Source organism: Cervus canadensis, chromosome 28, assembly GCF_019320065.1.
Source record: "Cervus canadensis isolate Bull #8, Minnesota chromosome 28, ASM1932006v1, whole genome shotgun sequence".
Taxonomy (NCBI): domain Eukaryota; kingdom Metazoa; phylum Chordata; class Mammalia; order Artiodactyla; family Cervidae; genus Cervus; species Cervus canadensis.
In genome coordinates, this window is record NC_057413.1 from 24,680,640 (window position 1) to 24,704,151 (window position 23,512).

General features: G+C 40.8%; 1 protein-coding gene across 5 annotated transcripts in view; it reads left to right on the plus strand.

Annotated features, from left to right (window-relative positions):
• The first annotated feature begins 5,231 nt into the window (after positions 1-5,231).
• Positions 5,232-23,512, plus strand: part of GPLD1 (glycosylphosphatidylinositol specific phospholipase D1) — a 51,990-nt gene continuing 33,709 nt past the window's right edge. For 4 of the 5 annotated variants that reach the window (XM_043450318.1, XM_043450320.1, XM_043450316.1 and 1 more), the window contains exons 1-6: positions 5,728-5,897; positions 8,414-8,469; positions 19,591-19,669; positions 21,371-21,468; positions 21,957-22,067; positions 23,071-23,119. In XM_043450318.1, the coding sequence (XP_043306253.1) occupies positions 5,777-5,897; positions 8,414-8,469; positions 19,591-19,669; positions 21,371-21,468; positions 21,957-22,067; positions 23,071-23,119 (514 nt within the window). In that variant the 5' untranslated portion in view covers positions 5,728-5,776. Of the gene's footprint in view, positions 5,348-5,727; positions 5,898-8,413; positions 8,470-19,590; positions 19,670-21,370; positions 21,469-21,956; positions 22,068-23,070; positions 23,120-23,512 lie in introns of those variants that run through there. The other variant, XM_043450317.1, reaches the window with a different exon arrangement.

Genomic DNA, 23,512 nt, shown 5'->3' on the forward strand with positions numbered 1-23,512 from the left:
ACTCATTTTACAAAAGGTTTTCTGCTAGTCCGGCTTCCCTTGTGGCTCAGCTGGTAAAGAATCCGCCTGCAGTGCATGAGTGAAGTTACTTAGTCGTGTCTGACTTTGCGACCCCATGGTCTGTAGCCTACCAGGCTCCTCCATCCATGGGACTTTCCAGGCAAGAGTACTGGAGTGAGTTGCTATTGCCTTCTCCAGGGGATCTTCCCAACCCAGGGATGGAACCCAGGTCTCCTGCATTGCAGGCAGACGCTTTACTGCCTGAGCCATCAGGGAAGCTGGGTTCAATCCCTGGGTTGGGAAGATCTCCTGGAGAAGGGAAAGGCTACACAATCCACTATTCTGGCCTGGAGAATCCATGGACTACAGTCCAGTGGGTCACAAAGAGTTGGATACAACTGAGCGACTTTGACTTTCACTTTTCTGCTTGTCAGGAGGCTCTGATGTCAGCATGAAAAGATTTAGTACTATCAGTGCCTTTCTAGATATGAGGAGATGCAAGTATTGGAATCATGAAATCAGTTCCTGAAAATATCCAACTATCTAAAGACCTGTCCCACCAGATTCCCTGGAGCACAGAGTGCCTCACTCCACCCTGAATTCCCTCAGGGAGTGTTGAAGCTCAACAGCCGTAGCGCCAGGGGGTTCAGTCTCCTCAGAGGCAGGTGGCAAATGCCCTTGTGGTTCGGTCGCTGACAATGCTCTTGAAGTGAAGTCGCTCAGTCACGTCCGACTCTTTGCGACCCCATGAACTGTATTCTACTAGGCTCCTCTGTCCGTGGGATTTTCCAGGCAAGAGTACCGGTTGCCATTCCTTCTCCAGGAAATCTTCCCGACCCAGGGATTGAACCCGGGTCTCCCGCATTGTAGGCAGACGCTTTACCGTCTGAGCCTCCAGGGAAGTCCAAATGCTCTTGGCAAGTGTCAGTTTGTAGTTGACAAAAGTTAGGCCACCAGTGAGTCTACAGGACCCTTTTGTCAAAATCAGGCAACCAAGGTATGATCAGAGTTAGACTTTGCCTAAAACTCCGGAAGTAGCAAGGAAGCCTCAACTTTGATGAGGATATAAATAGCAGGCCTATACTCAGGGTCTCTGGGTTCAAATGAAGCCTAACTCTCAGAGTTGATTTAGAATCACTAGTCCCAAAAAACTCCTGTATTTCTACTAAGAGGAGAGGTTCTTTTTGGCTTTGGTAGAGCCTGTGGTGTTTCACAGAAAGTTTTCACTTCTGTCTCAGGTTCAGAGGATTTGTTAACAAATTAAGCCACTTGTTATAGACAAACAAATAATACCAATATTTATTAGAAAATTATCCAGCTTACTTTCAATATACTAACATTTAAAAAAGAAATAGAAACAGCAGAGGATACATCACCAAATTGGGTTTTGATCAGCATCCAGACTTAGCCCTGGGAAGTCCCATGACACAGCTCATCTGGAGTCCCAATTGGGAAGATGTCCCAGGAAGTGAGTCTGCTCTGTGGGTGAAAATTACAGTTCAGTAGTTGTTCAGTTGCTCAGTCATACCTGACTCTTTGCAACCGCATGGACTGCAAACTGCCAGTCTTCCCTGTTCTTCACCATCTCCTAGAGCTTGCTCAAACTCATGTCCATCGAGTCGGTGATGCTATCCAAGCATCTCATCCTCTGTGATCCCCTTCTCCTCCTGCCTTCAATCTTTCCCAGCATCAGGGTCTTTTCCAATGAGTTGATTGTTTGTATCAGGTGGCCAAGGTATTGGAGCTTTAGCATCACTCTTTCCAATGAATATTCAAGGCTGATTTTCTTTAGGATTGACTGATTTGATCTCCTTGCTGTCCATGGGACTCTCAAGAATCTTCTCCAACACCACAGTTTCAAGGCATCAATTCTTCAGTGATCAGCCTTCTTTTTGGTCCAACTCTCACATCCATACATGACTCCTGGAAAAACCATATCTTTGACTATTCAGACCTTTGTTGGAAATGTCTCTTCTTTTTAATACACTGTCTAGGTTTGTCATAACTTTTCTTCCAAGGAGCAAGTGTCTTAATTTCATTAAATTTCTTTTTATTTTCACAGTTCAGGGCTCCTGTTTATAATCCCAGGACATAAACTGATTCCATCATCAATCTGTGAGCAAATTGCAGCTCTGATTTCATGTTAAGGCTGTTTGTTTTGTCCGGTAAAACTTGGAATTTTGTTACGCCTGGGGCTTGTTTGGCCTGATCCCCTCCAGGGGTTCAGCAGTCTCAAGGTAGGTCCCCTAGCTGATGTATGGGGCTTATCTATCAAATCTTGCACCCAGAGTCAATGTAGTGTCCAGGCTGATTAGAAGCAAGGTCAGAAGCCAGCCCTGTTTTGTCTCTGAAACTAAACAAGACTATTTAGTTTCCCTAACAGTGTGGGCTCTTCAACTTTTTCTAGGTGGTTTTTTTTTTTTTTTTTTTTTGCGAAAGGCTGAGGTTGTACTTTATATTTTGACTTTGGTTGCTGAGTCAGCGTCATTCAGTCTTGAGTCACATTTGGCAGAAACGGGAATAGCATTGGGTTCCCTGATGGCTCAGATGGTAAAATATCCATCTATCATGAGGGAGACCTTGGTTCAGTCCCTGGGTTGGGAAGATCCCCTGGAGAAGGGAATGGCTACCCACTCCAGTATTCTGGCCTGGAAAATTTCATGGACAGAGGAGTCTGGCGGGCTAGAGCCCATGGGGTTGCAAAAAGTTGGGCACAACTGAGCTACTTGCACTTTCAGAGTTTAATCTTTCATGTATTCTATTGAAGGAATTTTGGGTGAGAGGCAGTGCTAAGTTTGAGTAGGCTCCGAGAGTTGGTGATGGACAGGGAAGCCTGGTGTGCTGCAATCCATGGAGTTGCAAAGAGTGGGACACGACCGAGCTGAACTGGGTATCAGTTCTGGACTGGGGAACTGGTGTGTTTCCATCTCCTGCCTGCAGAGGGAGCTCTACGGATGGTTGATTTCTGAGGTTTGGGGAAATCTGTTTTGTTGAGCAAGTAATGCCCAGAATAATGAAGTCGGCTGTGTTGCTTCTCTCGATCAGAAATTACTCTTATGTTTCCAGGGTTCTATTTCAAACGGTGCCCACTCTGCCTAGGGCCCATAGTGTTTTTATGGGAACACAAAAACGTTTCCCTTCTTATAAAGTCAGAATTAAAAAAATAAGATTTTACTTTTAAGTATTAATATATTAACCTTGATAGCAATGCAGATGTAAAATGTGATTTTTTTTCTTTAAGGAAAATGTTTATTTTTATGAAAGAGGAGGCTGCCACCAAGGCAAAAGTGCCTAGGGCCTAGGAAATTCACCTTGTCCCTTGCCTGACTCCCCCACTATTCTGTGCTCTTTGCAAACTCCCTTTCAGAGCGGAAATGATTCCCTCCTGGCTCCCATCTTGCTTCTAGGCTGCCCTGATGCCTTCCAGAGCTGGCCAGGTGTGTTCATGTATTAGGAAAGAGGGCAGGGGGTGGAAAGAAAAATAATTCCATACACATTTGTCAGATAGTTTTTTTAATATTGCAAGCTATATTTTAACTTTCCTTTAAAAGTTGTATCTTTGTTTTCATAGTTACGAAGGTAATACAGACTTCACAAAATCTCAAGCACTATTGTCCTGTAAAGGCCCTATCTCATAACCATCACACTAGACTGCCTAAGAAAGTAATTACCTCTTGTTCTATTGCATACATAAAATTAAGTCATTCTGAACCGTAAACACAAAAATTATATGTAATGAGAAACTCGGGATTAGTATTGCTTAGTTACGGATCCCTGAACCTGTTTCTTTCTCTGGAGCTTTGTGGTTGGGTTTGTTTTATTAAATTTCATTAGATCCCATTTTCAGGCAGTGCTTCATCTTCCCTGTTGACCCTTTGCAGCCTTCTTACCTTGTCGTTCACTGAATACTCCTGGGTCTTCTGGGCTTGTGAAGCGAAGTTGGTCAGTCATGTCCAACTCTTTTCAACCCCATGGACTATAGCCCGCCAGGCTCCTCTGTCCATGCGATTTTCCAGGCAAGAACCCTGGAGTGGGTTGCCATTTCCTCCTCCAGGGGATCTTCCTGAGCCAGGGATCGAACCTGGGTCTCCCGCACTGCAGGCAGATTCTTTACCATCTGAGCCACCAGGGAAAGTTCTTCTGGGCTTACCAGAGCCCTAAATTGTAATCACCACCCTCTCACATGCAGGCTTTAGAAAACCCGGAGTGAGAAGGGGGCAAACTCCACGGCCTCTGGTGGCCAGAAGGGCCCGGCAGGCTGCACGCATCGTGTGGCTGGTGGGGACGGGGGAACGTGGGGAGGGTACCTCTGGCTGGAGACATAGACCTGCCAGGTGGATGGAGCTCCAGCTGGTGGTCCTCGCATATGGGGGCATCAGTTCATGAAGCCAGTTCTTTGTTTTTTAAAAACAGCTAGAAATCAGGTTTTGTTGTTTGTGTTTTAAGGGTTGTGCTGCACAGCTTTGGGGATCTTAGTTCCCGCACCAGGAATCGAACCCAGGGCTCTCAGCTAGTGAGAGCACAGAGTCCTAGGCAGTGGACCAGCAGTGAATTCCCAGAAATCTAGACTCCTATGCAGATTTTTCCTGTTTAAAAAAAAAAAAAAAATTGGCCTAAGTTTATAAAACAGTCCATTTGCCAAACAAAACACTCAGTTTATGGCCTCTGACCTACAGTCAGGAGCAGCGGGGCCTCATGCTGTCCGGGTTGGGGAAGAACTGTTAGCATTGCTTTCTTTGGGGGCTTTGCAGGAGCAAAGGAAACTTGGCAGATGCCTGAGGGTCTCAGATCATCCCATCTTTTCTTCTTCTCTTCCATTTGGCTAACCTGAGAATGGTCGCTGTGTCCTCCCTCTCTTTCAAAATCAACTTTCCTGCTTCTAATGTTATGCGTCATTCGAGCTTTAAGATCACCATCATTTCTACAAAGAGTTACACCTAAGTTCTCCCCTGGATTAAGTGCAATAGATTGCATACTTGTATGTCAGGTGTATTCTGAACCTCTCATTTTCTGAATCCTTCTTTCTTGATCTGAAATCTGTCTCTCCCCACTCACACTCCCCTCTCCCCCGCTGAAAGTGTTACCAGCATCTTTGCTTGCAGGAATCTGACCAGGCAGCAGGTTCTGGATAAGCGCTTTAAGAACAGCCGGGGAGAAAGAGACCAGGAGTAGTTGCTATTGTGTAATCCCATACAAGTGTCATTATCTGTTGCCAAATACTGAAAGAGAAGCCGGTTCCAACTGATCATCATAAAAGCTTTCCCAGCACTTGTGGCTGCAGAGGCCGAGGAAGCAGGACAACCAGATGTATGTGTGGAAAGATGCAAGAGAAATCGACTCCTGTGAGGTGAGGTGGTCCAATATATGGATTGTCAATACAATCAATATCTTTTAAAGATAAAGGTTGTCAATATCTTTTTTTTTTTTTAAAGAAAGCAAAGAATATTTGGAGACAACTTTGCTTGCATCTCCATCCAAATGTCATATTAAAAAGAAATCCAGGAGAAACCAGAGTCAGAAGGTGGGAATGCTCCTAACAGGAGGCATTGAGATTTCAGTTTATCCTTATTTTTTTCCTTTCCTCTCCCAGGTGGAGTTTGTTTGCTGTCCTGGTGAAGTTAAACAGTAGTTAAACAGTTGACTTCACTGGGAAATGATATTATTTTGAAATGAGGCAGGGTTTCCCGTGTCAGTGACCTGGTTAGAGGGAGAGCAGCTGGTCTGGGCCAGGCTTCTAGACTCTGTGCTGCCGCAGCTCAGAGCATTGCTCGTCACCATGGGAGCGGAGAGTAATGAGAACATGTCTGTTTTCAGATTCTGGTCAGGACTGCTGATGCTGCTGGGCTTCCTCTGCCCTAGAAGTTCACCATGTGGCGTTTCGACGCACATAGAAATAGGTAAGTGCCAGCCTCTTGTCATGGTATGAAGGACAGTGTATCTGTCAGAAATGTTACGGAGGAGATTTAGAATTGATCCCTTGTGTTGACAACGAGTTCCCCTGCTGCCCTGAACCATGCGGCAGTGAAGAGGGGAAAGCCCAGGCTGGAGTCGTCCAGGGTTGGGGACTATCAGAGTGAAGTCCATGGAGGAGAGGAAGGTGCTTTGGTCACTGGGTCTCGGGCTGTTTCTCTGCATGGGGAAATAGGAACTGGATAAACTTGGAGGGGGGTGGGGGGGTGATCCCATGAAGCAGAAGAACTGATAGAATGGGAGAAGAGAAAAGTGGGTGTAGTGTGGGAGGAGTGAGGAATCTATTTTTGTTTCTACGTTTCCAAGTATACATAAAGGACCACATATAGCCACGGGACTGGGTCCCCTGAGTCAAACAGCTTTAGAGATGGTTGGCTTCAGGGAGGGCAAGGAAGTGGGGAAATTTGAGCAGTCCCTGGTATTAGAGATGCCCAGAATGATGGCAGGATTTGGGGAGCCCAGGGATACAATAAGCTGATGCCTATGAGCTTAGGGCGGGGCAAAGACTGAGTGATCTGGATAAAGGTAGATGGTAGCACAAAAGGTTGGTTCTTGGATGAAATGTATTTGTAATGTTTTTTCACTCTTTAGATAAAAACAGTAGCAATGTTTTAGTTATGCTACCTCTAGAAGATTCAAAGCAGAACAAGATTATGAATGAAAAATGAAAATTTGGGATGGGGGTAAGGAGGCTTAAGAGGGAGGGGTATATGCATACTTATGGCTGACTCACGTTGTACAGGAGAAATTAACACAACATTGTAAAGCAGTTATCCCCCAATTTAAAAAAAATATGAAAATTTATCAGTGCAAAACAGAATATTTAGCTCTGCTGGACAAGAACTGTGTGATCACAGAATTATGATTTGAAGGAATACTGGAGATCACTGAGTATAGTTCCTTTATTTTACAATAGAGGAAATGGATCACAGAGAGTTTTCACAGCTAACTTGTTAGTGACCTAGTCTAGAGTTACATATCCTAACAGCTGGTCCAGGGTTCTTTCATGAAACATCTATGCTAAAGTGTTAGAGTCATTTAACATCTAAAACGTTAGATGTTAGAGTCACGAGACAGTGGAAAAGGGAATTAGGTGTAGATTTTAATACCAGCTCTGCTATAAACTACATGAGTGACTCTGGGCAACTCACTTTCTCTTTTGCAAAATGAGGGGGCTGAACTTCTTGATGAATTCTAAATTATCTTGCACATCTAAGTTCTGTGAAACTGAAACTGCTAAAAACTCTAGCAGTGGGCCAAAGAGGAACAAATATAAGTGGGAATATTCAACTTTTTAATCTTTAGAGTAAAAAATTAGCAAGACAGATGAAATCTTAAAATTTTTAAAAATCAGATTGTTGCTTCCATTTCTTCAGTAGGTGCCAAACAAGAGTCCTAATGATTAATATGTTAATATATGTTAAATGTAAAATATAATATGTTTATGTGGACATAATTGAAGGCAATTCCAAATCTGCACAGATTGTGAGGATTCTTATACAAAAAGAGATTAAAACTTCAATAATTATTTGCCAGTAACTTACATGATTTCATAAATATCCTGATTCTTGTTTTCACTTCTTATATAAGGCCTGTGTGGATGGTTGACATTTTTATGAGCTAATTAGAATTGGCCTCCTTCAGTGGTTTCAGTTTGTAAACCTCTATAATCTTGTATACCTGCTATTTGTGTCAGCTACGACCTTGCCTCTTTATGATATAAATGCTTATAACATGGTAGTGGCTAGATTTTTGTTGTACGAATTAAAACATTGGATGTGATTTCCAATAGAAATAAGGTGTCACCTTTGACTATGTCTTCACAAGGAGTGTTCCTGTTATTGATACTAAGAAGATTGAGGGTGTGGGTGTGCATATCTTATGGGCGTGGGTGTGTGGGTGGAGCACGTGGCTTTTTGAGACTTTGTTTTCTCCTTCTAAAGTAGTCCAATGATGAAGAAAACATTTATGGGTCATTGATTCAGTCCATGGTTTAGACCCTGTGTTGTACAGATAAACTTGGTTTGTCTACCCCAGTGGGTTGTTGAAGCAAAATATAACTTCTGTTTTTGTCATGTATCAGTCATGAGCTCATCACTTAGCCTTTTTTTGTGTGTGTGTGATTCTCTTACCAAACCTATAAGGTGGATGTTATTTACTTAATTTTACATAGGAGGAAACAGGCCTGGAGAGGTAATGTAACTTACCCAAGGTCATAAGAGCTAGTTAAGCAGAAACTGTAATTTTGATTTGTATTGTAACAATATTGTTTGAATCTAATTATTGGCTAATGAAAATTACTAGTACAAATTGAATTTTCACTTCCCACTTCCTTGACAGTTACAGGCACAAAATTATATATTTTCCTTTTAAATTGATCTTCAGGTAGTTCTGTTTTCAGTTATAGTTGGAGTTAATTCATTTATATATTTATTTATTACAGGGCACAGAGCTCTGGAGTTTCTCCACCTTCAGGATGGGAGTATTAATTACAAAGAGGTAAGAAGTTTGATTTTTTTCTTTTATTCCTTGGACATTAGCTTTCCCTTATAGGTGACAAAGGTCCTAACAGATATTGAAATACCTAATTTCAATAAAAAATATGTCATTTTTATGTCTTTATAAAATATTAATATTGGGGTTAAAATGTATATATACTTTAGCACTACTTGAATATATATAATAATGAAATATTTTATGTAAATTATTGTTTGAAAAATATTGGAAAGCATTTTTTGAGAGTACACCTTATTTCTTTTTGTAAAGAAAGGTTATACTTAAGCCATTTTTTCCCACTTCTTATCTCTCTGTGTTACATAAAAATTGTATCATCATAGGAAGAAGTATTTATTGAGAAGTATGCTTTGAGATTATGATTTTTCTGCCTACTGTATTCTTGGTATGACTAGCTGATGGCTCACCTTTATGCATCTTCAAACTAGTTGAAACCATTCTGGCACTATACACTATTTCTAATTCTATAGTTAAATAAAACTGTGTGACAAAGATTCTTAAATATTACCTTTGAGAGGAGTGGTTAAATTCTCTATGACTTCAGAATTGGATCAAATTATTTACCAGTGAGTGTTGATAATCCAATGTGGAAAGTAGGATTGATACAATAACTGAAATCTAGCATTGTTCATAAACTGCTTTTAGTCATTAGTTTCAACTTCCTTACTCACCAATTTGACAGGCCCTCTAGGGAAAAAAACAGTGTTTATATTTGTCATCTTCATTGACCCTGATAGAAAGTTGGTAGGAAAGAGGAGAAATAAGAATCTGCCTAATTCATGGTGTGAGCAATCAATCCTGAGTGTGCCCAGGGTGCTTTTCTAGTAGAGGTATCCAAGCTTGTATCACTAAGTTAAAACATGTTAAATGGACACACATCCTTCCCCTCAGCACTGATCCTAACCTGTACAATGATGTCACTGGAAATAGCTTGAGTGCCCTGAGTGCCTTGAGTGCATCTCCCCCTTTTAACTCATGAAGACAGAGATTATGTTAGCTTTTTTCATGTTATCAGAAAATCTTTCTTCAAAGATTGAGGATCTGTTTCAAAGATTGAAGATATGTAACTTTGTATGTGGGAATCTTTGGAGTTCCTCTTTCTCTGTACTAAAACCTGCTCTCTGGTGAGTGCTGGACTCATTGGTCCAGTTTGGTGAAAAGATCCAGAGGGAGGCTACCCCAAGGATGCTAGACGGATCCCACAGGCTGGCGGTGCTCAGCAAGCCCTGCGCATTTAGGGTCTGGGTTCTGTTGGTTCTGGGATTCTCTTTTGCTGATCCATCCAGAGGTGACTGCATTTGTAATGACTTTAACTCACCGTGGCTTCCCTGATAGCTTAGTTGGTAAAGAATCTACCTGCAATGCAGGAGACCGTGGTTCAATTCCTGGGTCAGGAAGATCCTGTAGTGAAGGGATAGGCTGGCTACCCACTCCAGTATTCTTGGGCTTCCCTTGTGACTCAGCTGATAAAGAATCCACTCGCAATGCGGGAGACCTGGGTCTGATCCCTGGGTTGGGAAGATCCCCTGGAGAAGGGAAAGGCAACCCACTCCAGTATTAAGAAAGTGAAAGTTGCTCAATTGTGTCCGACTCTTTGCCACCCCATGGACTATACAGTCCATGGAATTCCCCAGGCCAGAAGACTGGAGTGGGTAGCCTTTCCCATCTCCAGGGGATCTTCCCAACCCAGACCTGGAAAAGTCCATGGGGTTGCAAAGAGTTGGACACGACTGAGCGTCTTTCACTTCTAACTTACTATAATCAAGTTAATAAGAGACTAATGCATACAGCTGAGAAAATCAGTTTAATAATGTATAAGAACTGCAAGAACGTAACTCACATTGGTGGTAATTTTCTTGTTGCTGTTCAGTCGCTAAGTTGTGTCTGACTCTTTATGACCCCATGGACTGCAGCGGGCTTCCCTGTCTTTCACAATCTCCCAGAGTTTGGTGGTCATTATTGCCCTGATTTTAGTCCTTCTACAAGAATAAATAGATAAATATATAATAATTTATTAGATAAATAAATAAATGTGGTGTATTAACTAGGAAATCAGAACAATGGTGTTTGGTTGGTTGCTCTCTTTTCTTTGCTCTGCTCCTCCCTCACTGCCCATAGAATAGGTTTGGTCTTTTCTGATCATGGAACTAATAGAAACTCATCGTAAAAAAATTTTAAAGTTACGTTATTTTGTAAACTTGCCTTTTTCGTCATTTACTATATCAGAGAGATCATATATTTGTTTCATGTCCATATCAATAGAAGTCTTTAGAATAATTTTTAATAATTACATAATTCTCTGTACCATAATTTATTTAACCAGTTCCCTATGTTAACTTTTTATTTTGAAATAATTTAAAATTGATAGAGAAGTTGAAAAAAATTAGACAAATACTTTCTGTATGACTTTTACCTAATTCCCCCAATTGTTGATAACTTATCCTATTTGCCTTCTGAGCCAATGTATGCATATTGATTTTCCCCTGAGCCAAATGAGAGTTAATTGCTGAAGTGGTTGTCATTACCCTTCAAGGCACCCTTGTGTACAGTAATTCCCTTGACCCTCAGGGGATATGTCCCAAGACCCTCAGTGGATGCCTGCAACTGTGGACAGTTCAGTTCAGTTGGGCCACTCAGTCGTGTCTGACTCCTTGCAACCCCATGAATCGCAGCATGCCAGGCCTCCCTGTCCATCACCAACTCCCAGAGTTTACCCAAACTCATGTCCATTGAGTCGGTGATGCCATCCAACCATCTCATCCTCTCTCATCCCCTTCTTCTCCTGCCCTCAATCTTTCCCAGCATCAGGGTCTTTTCAAAGGAGTCAGCTCTTCGCATCAGGTGGCCAAAGTATTGGAGTTTCAGCTTCAGCATCAGTCCTTCCAAAGAACACCCAGGACTGATCTCCTTTAGGATGGACTGGTTGGATCTCCTTGCAGTCCAAGGGACTCTCAAGAGTCTTCTACAACACCACAGTTCAAAAGCATCAATTCTTTGGTGCTCAGCTTTCTTTATAGTCCAACTCTCACATCCATACATGACCACTGGAAAAGTACTTCATATATACAGTATTTTCCTACACATATGTACATACTTATGATAAAGCTTAATTTATGAATTAGGCACAGTTAGAGAAACAACAGTGACTAAAAATAGAACAATTATAACAATATATGTAATAAAAATTATGTAACTATGGCCTTCCTATCAAAATAATTTACTGAACAAGTTCATTGTCTTTTCCATTTTATCCAAGCACTTAATTGTATACTGTGGCTATAACTTTTGCAGTTAGAGGTGCTGCAGCAATCCTAGCACAAATTTCCTTTTCCTTCACAATTTCATAGCTAGAATATTTCTTTCCTTATTAAGTCTACAGCGTTCACCTTTTCACTTGGAGAAAGCCCTTGACAACTTCTCTTTGGTATGTCCAGATTGCCAACCCCTCTCCTCTGTGCTTTGGGGCCATTACTGGGTAAGTGCCAAGGTCCAGCCCTGGCAGGACCAGGAGTACCCAAGGGATGAGTGGCGTCGGTGAGGAAGAAGACAGACACACACACACACACACACAGACGGTTGCGTAGAAGAGGTGTAGCTTTTAAAAAATTTTTAGGATAGCTCAGTTTTTATAGAATGAATGTTACCTCCCCCTTAGGTCACCACATATTACATCAGATATTGGTTTGTGCTTCCGTCAATATTTTTTTGCCCATGTTTTTCCCCTAAGCATTCATCTAGAATGTTTCCGATTACAGGGTTTATACTTAAATGTCCCGTACATAATCTTGCCTCAATGGCCTAACATTCTCACTCTAACAAAAACAATGTTCCACAAATCTCAGGTATAGTGTAAATTCTTTGGACAATAAAACAACACATGGGAAGTGTCACAGTAACATGTTTGACATTTCTGAAAATAGTACCATGAGAAAAACCTGATATTTTTCTTTACCTGAAACCACAAAATCTCAATTTACAACGATTAACTATTAAACAGCAAAAACACCTCTAAAGCAGCAAAACACCTCTATTAATAGTAAGATAATGGCAGTAAAGCTGGTTAATATAAGTCTTCTATTAAAATCCTATATACCCCTTTTTCTAATTTTACAAAAATACCCATAATATCCCATGTTGTTTAAAGAAAGGGAAACAACAAATAGCACCAGAGAAATAGCAATAGTGAAAACCCTTTCAACCAAGGAGCAAGTAAACTAAAGCAGTATATCTACTTCTAAATCTAAATACTTCTACTCTTTTCTATTCTAGAACATTATAATCTTTTAAGCAAGCAGCCAACTATACCTGTGGCCTTTTCTTTTATGACTTGATGTTTATGGTCGTGTCTTGAGCCAGAGCAATCTTGAGCATTTCCAAAAAGGCTTGGACTTTTCCAGCGAGGCCTTATTACTATATATTATCATTTCCAAAAATTAATAGAAAGCCCAACAACAGTAAGACAGAAGGAAGAAAGGGACATACCTCGAGGGGAAGAGCTGCCTTGCAGGTTCCTTTCTCGTCCTGGCGGCTCCGGAGGGGACATATTGGGCCCTCGGGGCAGCCCCATGTGAGGAAGAGCTGCCTTGCAGGTTCCTCTCTCATCCCATGACCTTGTCACAGACTGGGTGCATCCTGGTGGCTCCCAACAGGTAAGGTAAAATCTACTCGAACACAAGCACTGTACTAGCTAGATCGCAGGTCTGATGATGGAGACTAACAGGCAGGATATAGTGGACAAAGGGATGATTGATAGAGCAGAATGGTGCGAGATTTCATCATGATACTAAGAATGGTGCCCAATTTAAAAATTAGGAATTGCTTATTTCTGGAATTTTCCATTTGAGATTTTAAAAATTATTTATTTTTGGCTGTGCTGAGTCTTGACTGCTGCTCGCAGGCTTGCTCTGCCTGTGAGGAATGGGGGCTACTCTCGTTGTGGCGCACAGGCTTCTCTTGGTGTGGGGCGTGGGTTCTAAGCTCGTGGGCTTCAATGGTTGTGGCACATGGGCTCGGCACTTGGGGCTCACAGAGAGCTGGCTCAGTAGTTGTGGCTCACAGGCTTAGTTGCTCCATGGCATGTGGGATCTTCCTGGACCAGGGATTTAACAGGGTGTCCTCTGCATTGCAAGGCAGATTCTTAACCACCAGACCACCAGGGATGCCCCATTTAATATTTTTGAACTTAGGTAACTAAGCCAAGGAAAGCAAAACCATGGTTAAGGAGGGGCTATATTTCCTAAAAACAAGGGCTATATATATGTGTGTGTGTACATATACTACTATATACATCTATACAACTACAGTATGATAATAATGACAATCAGGAAATCAACAGAGAAATAACACTATCGCCCAATCCCAGTCAACAGTTGACTCAACATACTTCATGGTTCTAGGACTGATACAGAAGCATGTGTTTAGTTATCAGTTCCCTCTGAGCTCCTCCAACCTGGAACAGTTCCTTACGTCTACCTTCTCTTTATTGTCCTCAACAGTTTGAAAAAGTACAACCCAGTAACTCTGTAGAACGCACCTTCATTTGGTTTTGTTTGATGTTTTCTCATGATTAGATTCTCCTGCAGGTTAGTTTTGGGCAGAAATACTACAGACCATTGAAGTGATGCTATATTCTTCTCATTGTGTTTTACCAGAAGGCCCATCATGTCAACTTGAACCATTTCTGGTGGTGTTAACTTTTATTTCAGCTGTTGTATTTTTCATTCAGTTCTTTATGTCTTCTATTTGAGAGAACTTTTTTCTTTTTTTTTTTTGGTTTCAGATGTGTTTGCAGTTGTTCACTGAAGCATTTTTCTGAGGGTTGCTGTAAAATATTTGTCAGATAATTCAGAAATTCCTGCGATCTCTCTGTGGGCATCTGATGACTATCTTTTTTCATTCCTTTTGACATCTTTCTAGTTCTTGGTATGACAAGTGATCTTTGATTGTAGCCCAGACATTTTAGGTATTAGGTTATGAGACTCTGGATCTTCCTTGAACTTCCTGTTCTAGTTGTCTTCTTCTGATACCACTCAGGTAGTGGAAGGGGTCAGGGGACACTCCTTCCTAACTGCCAACGGGGGTTAGAATTCAAGGTTCCTCATTGGGCCTCTCCTGATGCCTCCCTGGCCAGGAAGGGTAGGAGTACCTAATTACTGCTCCTCACCGTGGTCTTTACTGATGTCGGAAGGCAGAGGTGGCCTTTTACTGGGTGGAGTGGATGTCCTGATCTCCCTTGGGCCTCTTCTTATACTGCCCTCCTCCCCACAGCAGGGAAGGGGAGAGATCCCTTGTTCCAGTTGGGATTGGATGTCCAGGCTCTCCTCATGGTCTCACTTATACCATAGGGTAGGGGACAGGATGGCAGGGATGAAATCCTGCCTCCCTCCTTAGCCCTCTCTGATACCACTGCAGTGGGGGAGCGGGGGCACCTCATCGCAGGCTGGTGAGAGGGCAAGCCTAGGCTCCCCACGAGACCTTAGCTAGTGGTGAGGAAGCATGGGGCCGTGTTTTTTTCTTTGGTGTTTGTGTAGAGCAAAGAGGTTACTGTGTAGAAGTTCTATCTTGCTAGGCTGGCCCATGCCTGGTTTTTGTGGCCTGAGAGTTGCAGGCTTTTGTTTTGTCGACACCCACTGGAGTTTCTAGGCAGCTGGCTTTTCCAGTATCCAGTTTGAACTATAGGAAGCAAAAAGAAAATCCACAGAACTCACCACAGTGTTACGCTTCAGCTCCCATTCAATGTGCATACTTTTCTCTACCTTTGAGTTATAAGTTATGTTCTTTTCGTAGACAGTGTCCAGGGTTTCAGCTGTATTTAGCAAAACGAACAGAGATAAGTACACCCACTCCATCTTCCTGGAAGCAGAAGTCCTATTGCTGTTAAGAATAATTTTGGTTAAGATGGTGTCTGCCACGTTTTTATATTGGAAAGTTAATAAATATTTTCTACTTTTTTAAATAGCAAATATTTTGTAGGGAGATATATTGAGATAATGCAAATATTCTGTTTCTCATTAAACTTTTTAGCATCCATTGATTCTTGCCTGAAATAGTTTTAATGTTTGCCAAATATTTATCTGATTATATCATTCCTTGTACATTTATAAATTTGCATTCTGCTGTAAGGTAAAGCCTCTTCTTCCCCATTTATCTATCTCTTTATATTATTTTTTCATGGATTCCTATTTTATTCAGTGGTTTATATCACATTATGTGCAGTGCTTAGTCACCCAGTCATGTCTGACTCTTTGTGACCCCAAGGACTGTAGCCCGCCAGGCTCCTCTGTCCATGGAATTCTCCAGGCAAGAATACTGGAGCGGGTTGCCATGCCTTCCGCCAGGGGATCTTCCCAACCCAGGGATCAAACCCAGGTCTCCCACATTGCAGGCAGATTCTTTACCATCTGAGCCACCAGGGAAGCCCTATATCACATTATTAATATTATTTATCTTGATGCTCAAATTGTCCCAGAATTCATTTCAAGTTGGCTTTTGTGTCTGTTTAAAACCCTGAATTCACATGAAAACATCTCCAATTCCAGTCCATCAGCACAGGATCTTCTTCAGCTTTGTATCTGTAACTCCTTTCTTCAGCAGTGAGAAACCTGACCTCCATTATCCTCAATACATGTTCTGGTTCTGATATGCTTGGTCTCCTTGTAGGTAATCCATGACCTGGAAAGTCCCTTCAGCCCTGGTACTGCTAGTCGAATCCCCTTGGCCCAGAAACAAATGAAAACAAAACAGGGAAGACATACAGGACCAAGAAAGGATTAATATCCTTAATTGTTCCTGTAGTTCGTTGAAATTTCTTTATCTTCAGATTTAGAAACAGATTCACTTTTAGAAGTCTGTTTTTATTATATTTTCATTTTTGCCAATATATGAAAATGGTTATTTTGTTATAGGTTATATTGACAAATAATTAATTTATTATTAATGAGGTTAAATATATTTTCAAGTGTTTATTGACTGTTTCTATTGCTTCTTCTATGAATTGCCTGTGTCTTTTGCTCATTTTTCTATTAGGATATTAATCTTGATGTGAAGAATGACTTTTTAAAAAAAAAAAGATAGCATCTTATCGTGTGTCAAATGATTCTCGTGGTTATTTATTTTTCTCTTAAATTTGTTTCTGGTTCTTTTTACCATGCACAGCATTAAAATTTTTGTGTAGTTAAGTGCATCAATCTTTTCCTTCATGGTTTCTGCCTGTATGTTTTGCTTAGAAATATCATTTCCATTCTGAGATTATACAAATATTCACTTAAAATGTGTCTTGTTATTTTCATGGCTCTATTTTTGACATTTAACTCTCTAATTCATCTTGTACTTAATTTTTGCATAAAGCATGATAGAGATCCAGTGATCTGTTACCGGTGATGTCAATTTCAAGTCAGTGTCACCTAGGCTAAGTATGGATTCCCTATAAGAATAGACTGTTCATTGCAGTGGGGTTGTGCCAACCCAATTGTCGATTACTCCATCCTTTGTTCATCTCTATTATGCATTAAGTTATTATGGTTGAATCTATTTCTTTATTCTATTTCATTGATCTGTGTCTTTTGGGGCATTTTTATATCTGAAAGAGGAGGATATCCTCCTCCTCCTTCTGTACTCTTTTCCCCCTAGCGGTTTCCTGACTTTTTTTTCTGACACCTTTTCTTAAAATTTATTTTTCATTGGAGTACAATTGCTTTACAATGTTGTTCATTTCTGCTGTGCAACAACATGAATCAGCTATATGTATACATGTATCCTCTCCTCTTGAACTTCCCTCCCACCTGACGCCTTTACTTTTTAAAATTTACTTTAGAATTATTTAAAATTTGCTTTAGCATTATTTTTCCCTGTTAAATAACACTATCTCACCGGGAGATGCAGATTCAACAAGTCTTAATACATATAAAGTGACCATTACAGTGGCTGCTAAGGTAAATATTCAGCAAAGTTAATTATTACTTTTAAGTGGCAAAAGTCCAATTCCAGCTGTCTTTAGAAAAAAGACTCTAAGGGTTCATGTAACTGATAAACCTGGGGCAGAGCTGGAATAAGAGGTCTAAGTGGTACTCTGTCTCCTAGACACTGGGAGACACTGGCCATCCAGGACTCAGTTTCTAAGTTTAAAATCCCTGAAGAGGTGAAGACTTCCCTGTCAGTCCCGTGGTTAAGAATCTGTGCTGTCACTGCAGGGGGGCACAGGTTCGATCCCTGGTCGGGGAACTAAGATCCCAGTTACCTACAAGGTGTGGCCAAAAATAAATAAGAGGGAGAAAGAGCATCATCTTAAAAACAAAAGAATGTCTCAAAACAAACAAATAAAGCCCTGAAGAGAAGAAAGCATCTTCTTTCTTCTCCCCACAGCTCTAGCTGAGAAGTCTTGGGGGACGTTCTAGCTGAAGTAGCTTTTGTCAGGCAAACATCTCTGAGCCAAACACTCTAGTGGGAGTGGATGTGCTGTCCTTGTTCCCCTGTGGTCAGTCAGCCTCACCTGCTCAATATGGAAGTGATTCTGTCTTTAGAAGACTGAGGAGACACTGCTTGAAAAAGCAAAAACAAAAAGTAGGTGATACTGTATCTCCTTCTGTTTCAAGTTCTTTGAGGTACTTCTTTGTTGCTTCTACATCTAGCCTATGTTATTAGTAAGTCCCTATTGAAAAGTCAGAAAGTTGGATTGCCAGACTTTTCCCTTGCCCATTGGGTCAGAGTTCATTTGCAGACAGTGGAACCCCTCTGGGTTTCCATAAGAGGAAACCCCTCTTACGCTGAGAGGGGTACAAGACCACATGTTAGGGGATTCAATGCTGAGAAACTGTGAGAAATGGAGGAGCAGACTCTAAGCTGAGTATCCGGACAGGACTCCCAGAACAACACACAGAACTGGTCTGCCAGAGCCACTAAGCAGTCAAACAGACACTGTTCCATTCATGAGCTCCATGTCCAACTGTCTCCTGTGTGGTTTGGAAGGTAAGAAGCCGCCATCTTGACTTTTGGCTCTGGGACCTTGTCACCTCAGCCACGCTCCTTAGTAGCAAAACCGATGCCCTCTACTCTGCTTGTGATCACCTGGGCCCCCTCTGCTTCTGCTACGGAAAGGCCAAACACTTCCGTGCTGGCTAGGAGCACACAGGGCCAAGTGGCTCCTCAGTAGCGGCTGGGGAATGAAGTCTTCATTTTCTAGGCCCCAGCACTCACTGGGTGTAGCCATAAGGGGATTGGAATGGGATGGAGTGAGCCAGGCCACCAAGGAAGAATGCTGGGAAGAAAACCTCTACCACCAACTTATGTGTCATGTTGGAAGTGGGAAAGGGTATTTTTGTAACCCTCCAAAAGGTTATCATATTAATCTTCAATCTATAAAGGATATCATCTTCCTGTAAAGCACAGGTTGCAACTATAAACACACACACAAAAATAGATATGAACTGATACATATATATGTGTATGTATATATATACATGCATGTGTGTGTGAGTTGTCCAGTCATGTCTGACTCTTAGTGACCCCATGGACTGTAGCCCACCACGCTCCTCTGTCCATGGAATTCTCCAGGCAAGAATACTGGAGTGGGTTGCCATTTCCTTCTCCAGGGGATCTTCCTGACCCGGGGATCAAACCTGCGTCTCCTTGCATCTCCTATGCCTTCTGCATTGGCAGGTGGGTTCTTTACCACCAGCGCCACCTGGGAAGCCCCAATAAATACATATGTATATGTGTCTGTATATTTCTCATTTTACTGGCTGTCACTAGGTCATCAAAAAACTTACCACACACCAGTTCTGGGTCAGTGAAATAGTCTTGGGGAAATCTTGTTCTTCTGGGTGGACAGAGAAAAAGCAAAAGATTAAATTCAAATAGGTGATTTTTTTATTACTATATAATCAGCTCATCTGTTTTTGGTATAAGAGAACCTGAAATACATTTGGTAGGGTGCTGTTCGAATTATATTGATACAAGAGTTATTATAATTTATTTATGCCTTCCTTCCTTCACTTCTTCCTTCCATCACTTCTCCCCTACCATCACATTGTTCTAACTCCCACACCTGGGCCTGCTTCTCCCAGGCTGTTTTCTCTTGCCCTCTAACCTCTGTATTTTCCTGCTCCCCAGCTGTTACTTAGGCACCGGGATGCATATCAGGCTGGATCTGTGTTTCCTGACTCATTTTACCCTAGCATCTGCGAGAGAGGTAAGATGAAGACTTACAGACCAGATGATGTTGCTTTTCCTTGGTTGATAAGAATAGCTTAGACTCAAAAAAGTATCAAACACCACATTATATTTTCCACTGTTGTTGATCAATGGCTTAGTTCGGTTGTGTTTTCCATTTAACCGAAACTTACTTGCTTCAGGGTAGAAATTCTGAAAGCTTTATTCTAAGCACCCTGACTTGCTCTCCTGCTTCATGGCAGAAGAGAGAACATTTTGAAGGAAATCAAAAGGTTCGAGTTTTTATTCCTTGGATGTTATCTGTTAGCGTGTGACCTTGAGAAAGCCCCTTCCTTGCTGAGTCTCAGTTTCCATGTTTGCAACATAGTAGTATCTAAATTAATTACTATTTAATAGTAATAATTAATGCATGCCTGGCTGCTGTACTGAATTGCTGTTGGCCTTAACGTAGGTTATTTTGTCAAGTGTGATACAAACCCAAGATAATATTAAGTTAAAAGTGCTTCAGTTATATTTTAAACAAAAGTGGTTAGGCTATTTTTAGTTTAATAATGATCTAAAAAATTTGACTTGAGGGATCTGAACTCTGGGATTTTGCTTTTGATTGCTGTTATGACATAGGACACTCCATGAAGAATCTGGCACTTGAAGGTTTAGAATAGATGTCAGTTCCTGTTTTTTTTTTTTCACTCATCCCTCCTGTGGGAATAAAGAGGCATATAGCACACCCCATTTAAAAGTATTATAAATTCAAATACTTGAAAGCTGTTGGAATATCTGCTTTTTTTCTTTTGTGCTGTTAGGGAGGCTGACTGTGATGGAAAAGATTTAAAACCTGCCCCCCCCCAAAAAAAAAATAGGGACAGCTGATTTCTTTAGCTTTAGGGTACAGAACTTAACACTTCCAGCTTCTCTTGCAGCCCAGCTATTTCTAGATGCTGTGAGCAGTCAAGGCTCCTTTTTCTTTTGGCTGGCTGTTGCTAGAGGCTTCCTTTGAATATTGACTCAGGAAACTGAGAGGCTTGGAGGGAAGGCGAAGGAACGCAGCAACACAACAGGTGGCGGTGGAATACTTCATTGAGAATCTCCAACTTTTTAAGAAAATTGGGGGATAGTTGTTTTACAGTGCTGTGCTGCTTTCTGTCATATGTTGAAGTGAATCAGCTATTTGTATACACATGTCCCCTTTTTTGTATTTCCTTTCCATTTAGGTTACCATAGAACACCAAGTAGGCTTCCTTGTGCTATATAGCAGGTTCTCATGAGTTATCTCTTCTGTACATATTAGTGTCTATATGTCAGTCCCAATCTCCCAGTTCATCCCCTGCTTCTCTTGGTATCCATATGTTTGTTCCCTACATCTGTGTCTCTATTTCTGCCTTGCAAACAGGTTCATCTGTACCATTTTTCTAGATTGCATGTTTATATATTAATAGATGATTTTCTCTTTCTGACTTACTTTGTAGGATAGTCTTTAGGTTCATCCACGTCTCTACTAATGACCCACTTTCATTCCTTTTTATGACTGAGTAATAGTCCATTGTTCAAATCGACACAAGTACCCCAGTGTTTGTTGAAGCACTATTTACATTAGCAAAGACATAGAAACAATCGAAGTGTCTGCGACAGATGAATGGATAAAGAAAGATGTGGTATGAATATACAAGAGAATCTTCAGCCTTTTAAGAAGGACCTCTGAGAGTTGCTTCTGTTTTGTCAGGACAATTCCATGACGTGTCAGAGAGCACTCACTGGACTCCATTTCTTAATGCAAGCATTCATTATATCCGGAAGAACCATCCTCTTCCCTGGGATGAGGTAGGCACAGCCTCTAGCCCTAAAAATACTCAGTTCCAGACTTGCCAAGAACTATCATTGCACCTGCATTAACTCCATTTCTAACCCCAACCCTTAAATCCAGATTCTGAGGGCTACTCACCCTTCTGCCACAATGCCAAACACAGCATATGGAACACAGTAAATAGCTAATTAACACGTGAACAAATGATTTTTCAAAATTTACATCTTCAGTTTTATTTTCAATAAGCAATGTTTTTAAAATTTGGGGCATGTCACTCGGTTGTTTTGCTCCCCTAGTGAATAAATCTGAAAGCAGTTTTAAGGCACTCAGAAACAGTTCAAAAAAACTCCTTTGTGGTTCGGGGGTAACTACAACATACCTGTCTCTGATGTTTTGTTACGTCTCAGTAATGGAAATGAATTCATATTTATTAATCCTTTTAATAAGATTGCTATAAAATAACTACCTTCCTCCTACCCCCAACTCTAATTTGCTTATTTGGCAGGACACAGAGAAATTGATAGCTTTCCTGTTTGGAATTACGTCTCACATGGTGGCTGATGTCAACTGGCATAGCCTGGGTATTGAACAAGGATTTCTCAGGACAATGGCTGCCGTGAGTATATAGCTTCAGGTTAATTAATTTGTGGGAATAATATTGTCCTACCCAAGATTCAAAACTGACTCTTTTAGGATAGTTAGGGACTTTGGAAAGGTTATATACACACTGCTATATTTAAAATGGATAATCAACAATGTTATGTGCCAATCTGGATGGGAGAGGGGTTGAAGGGAGAATGGATACATGTATATGTATGACTGAGTCCCTCCACTATTCACCTGAAACGACCACGACATTGTTAATCGGCTGTACCTAAATACAAAATGTTTTTGGTGCTAAAAAAAATGAAATAAAAAAACTGACCATTTTAGGAAAAGAAAATCTTTAGGTTATTCAGATTCACATGGAAATAAGACTCTTTGCCCAATGCAGTATTCATTAGATTTCCATATATTCTTGTCCATTACTCTTACACATTTGCTACCTGCGTAAATTCATCCTTGTGGGCAGATTGACTAGTGTGCCCTGAAAACATCCATAGATGTCATGTTCTGCTTAGTCACAAACAACATTTGAGAAATTTTATGTTTTATTCAAGCTGTGCATCTTAATAGAGGTATAAACCCCTACTACCTGGTTTTATTTAAAAGTAAGTTAACATGCTTTTGTTTTTTTTTTTTTTTTCCTTTTTTATATGAAGATGCCATATCCCCACTGAAAATTGTGACCTTGCCTGATGAAAGTCCCCTCTGGCTATTCACTGATATTAATACTATCCTGTAAAAAATTTAAATTTGCACTCAGAGATTGTTCATGTATCCTGTTAGATACAAATGTTTGCAACAGCTTTATCTGTTAAGACATGAAGCATACAACTCAGCTGCCAGGATCTTTTTTTTAAAAAAACAAATAATAAAATTAAATGTTTCTTTGAAAAATGAGTCCAGTCACTCCACGTCCTCAGTAGTCATTGGGTCCCACGCATTGCTTCATTGCAGGGTAAGAGTTTGGGCTTCAATTTGTGATATATACTGGATGGTTCTCTTTTTTCCCTCAGATTGATTTTCACAACTCCTATTCCGAGGCACATCCGGCTGGTGATTTCGGTACTATTTATTTACATTTGCCAGATTGTCTTTCGTGGTAGTTATATTTCACTTGTAGTCACTATTATACCTTATGTATGTATGTTTTTAGTTTCTTGCCACTAGCTTTCTATTTTAATATTGCAATTGTTTAGAGTACAGGAATAATTCATTTAATATAGAGATGCACATCTGCAAAGATTATAAATATATTTTATATATGTATATTTGCACTATATATATATATATGTGTATATGTATATACATATATGTATATATATTATATAATATATAATAATATATATGTATTTTGTAAAAACCAAACAAAAAAATGGTGATTTCCCTGGTGGTTCAGTGGTTAAGAAGTCTCTGCGCTTCCATGCAGGGGGCTCAGTTTCAATCCCTGGTCAGGGA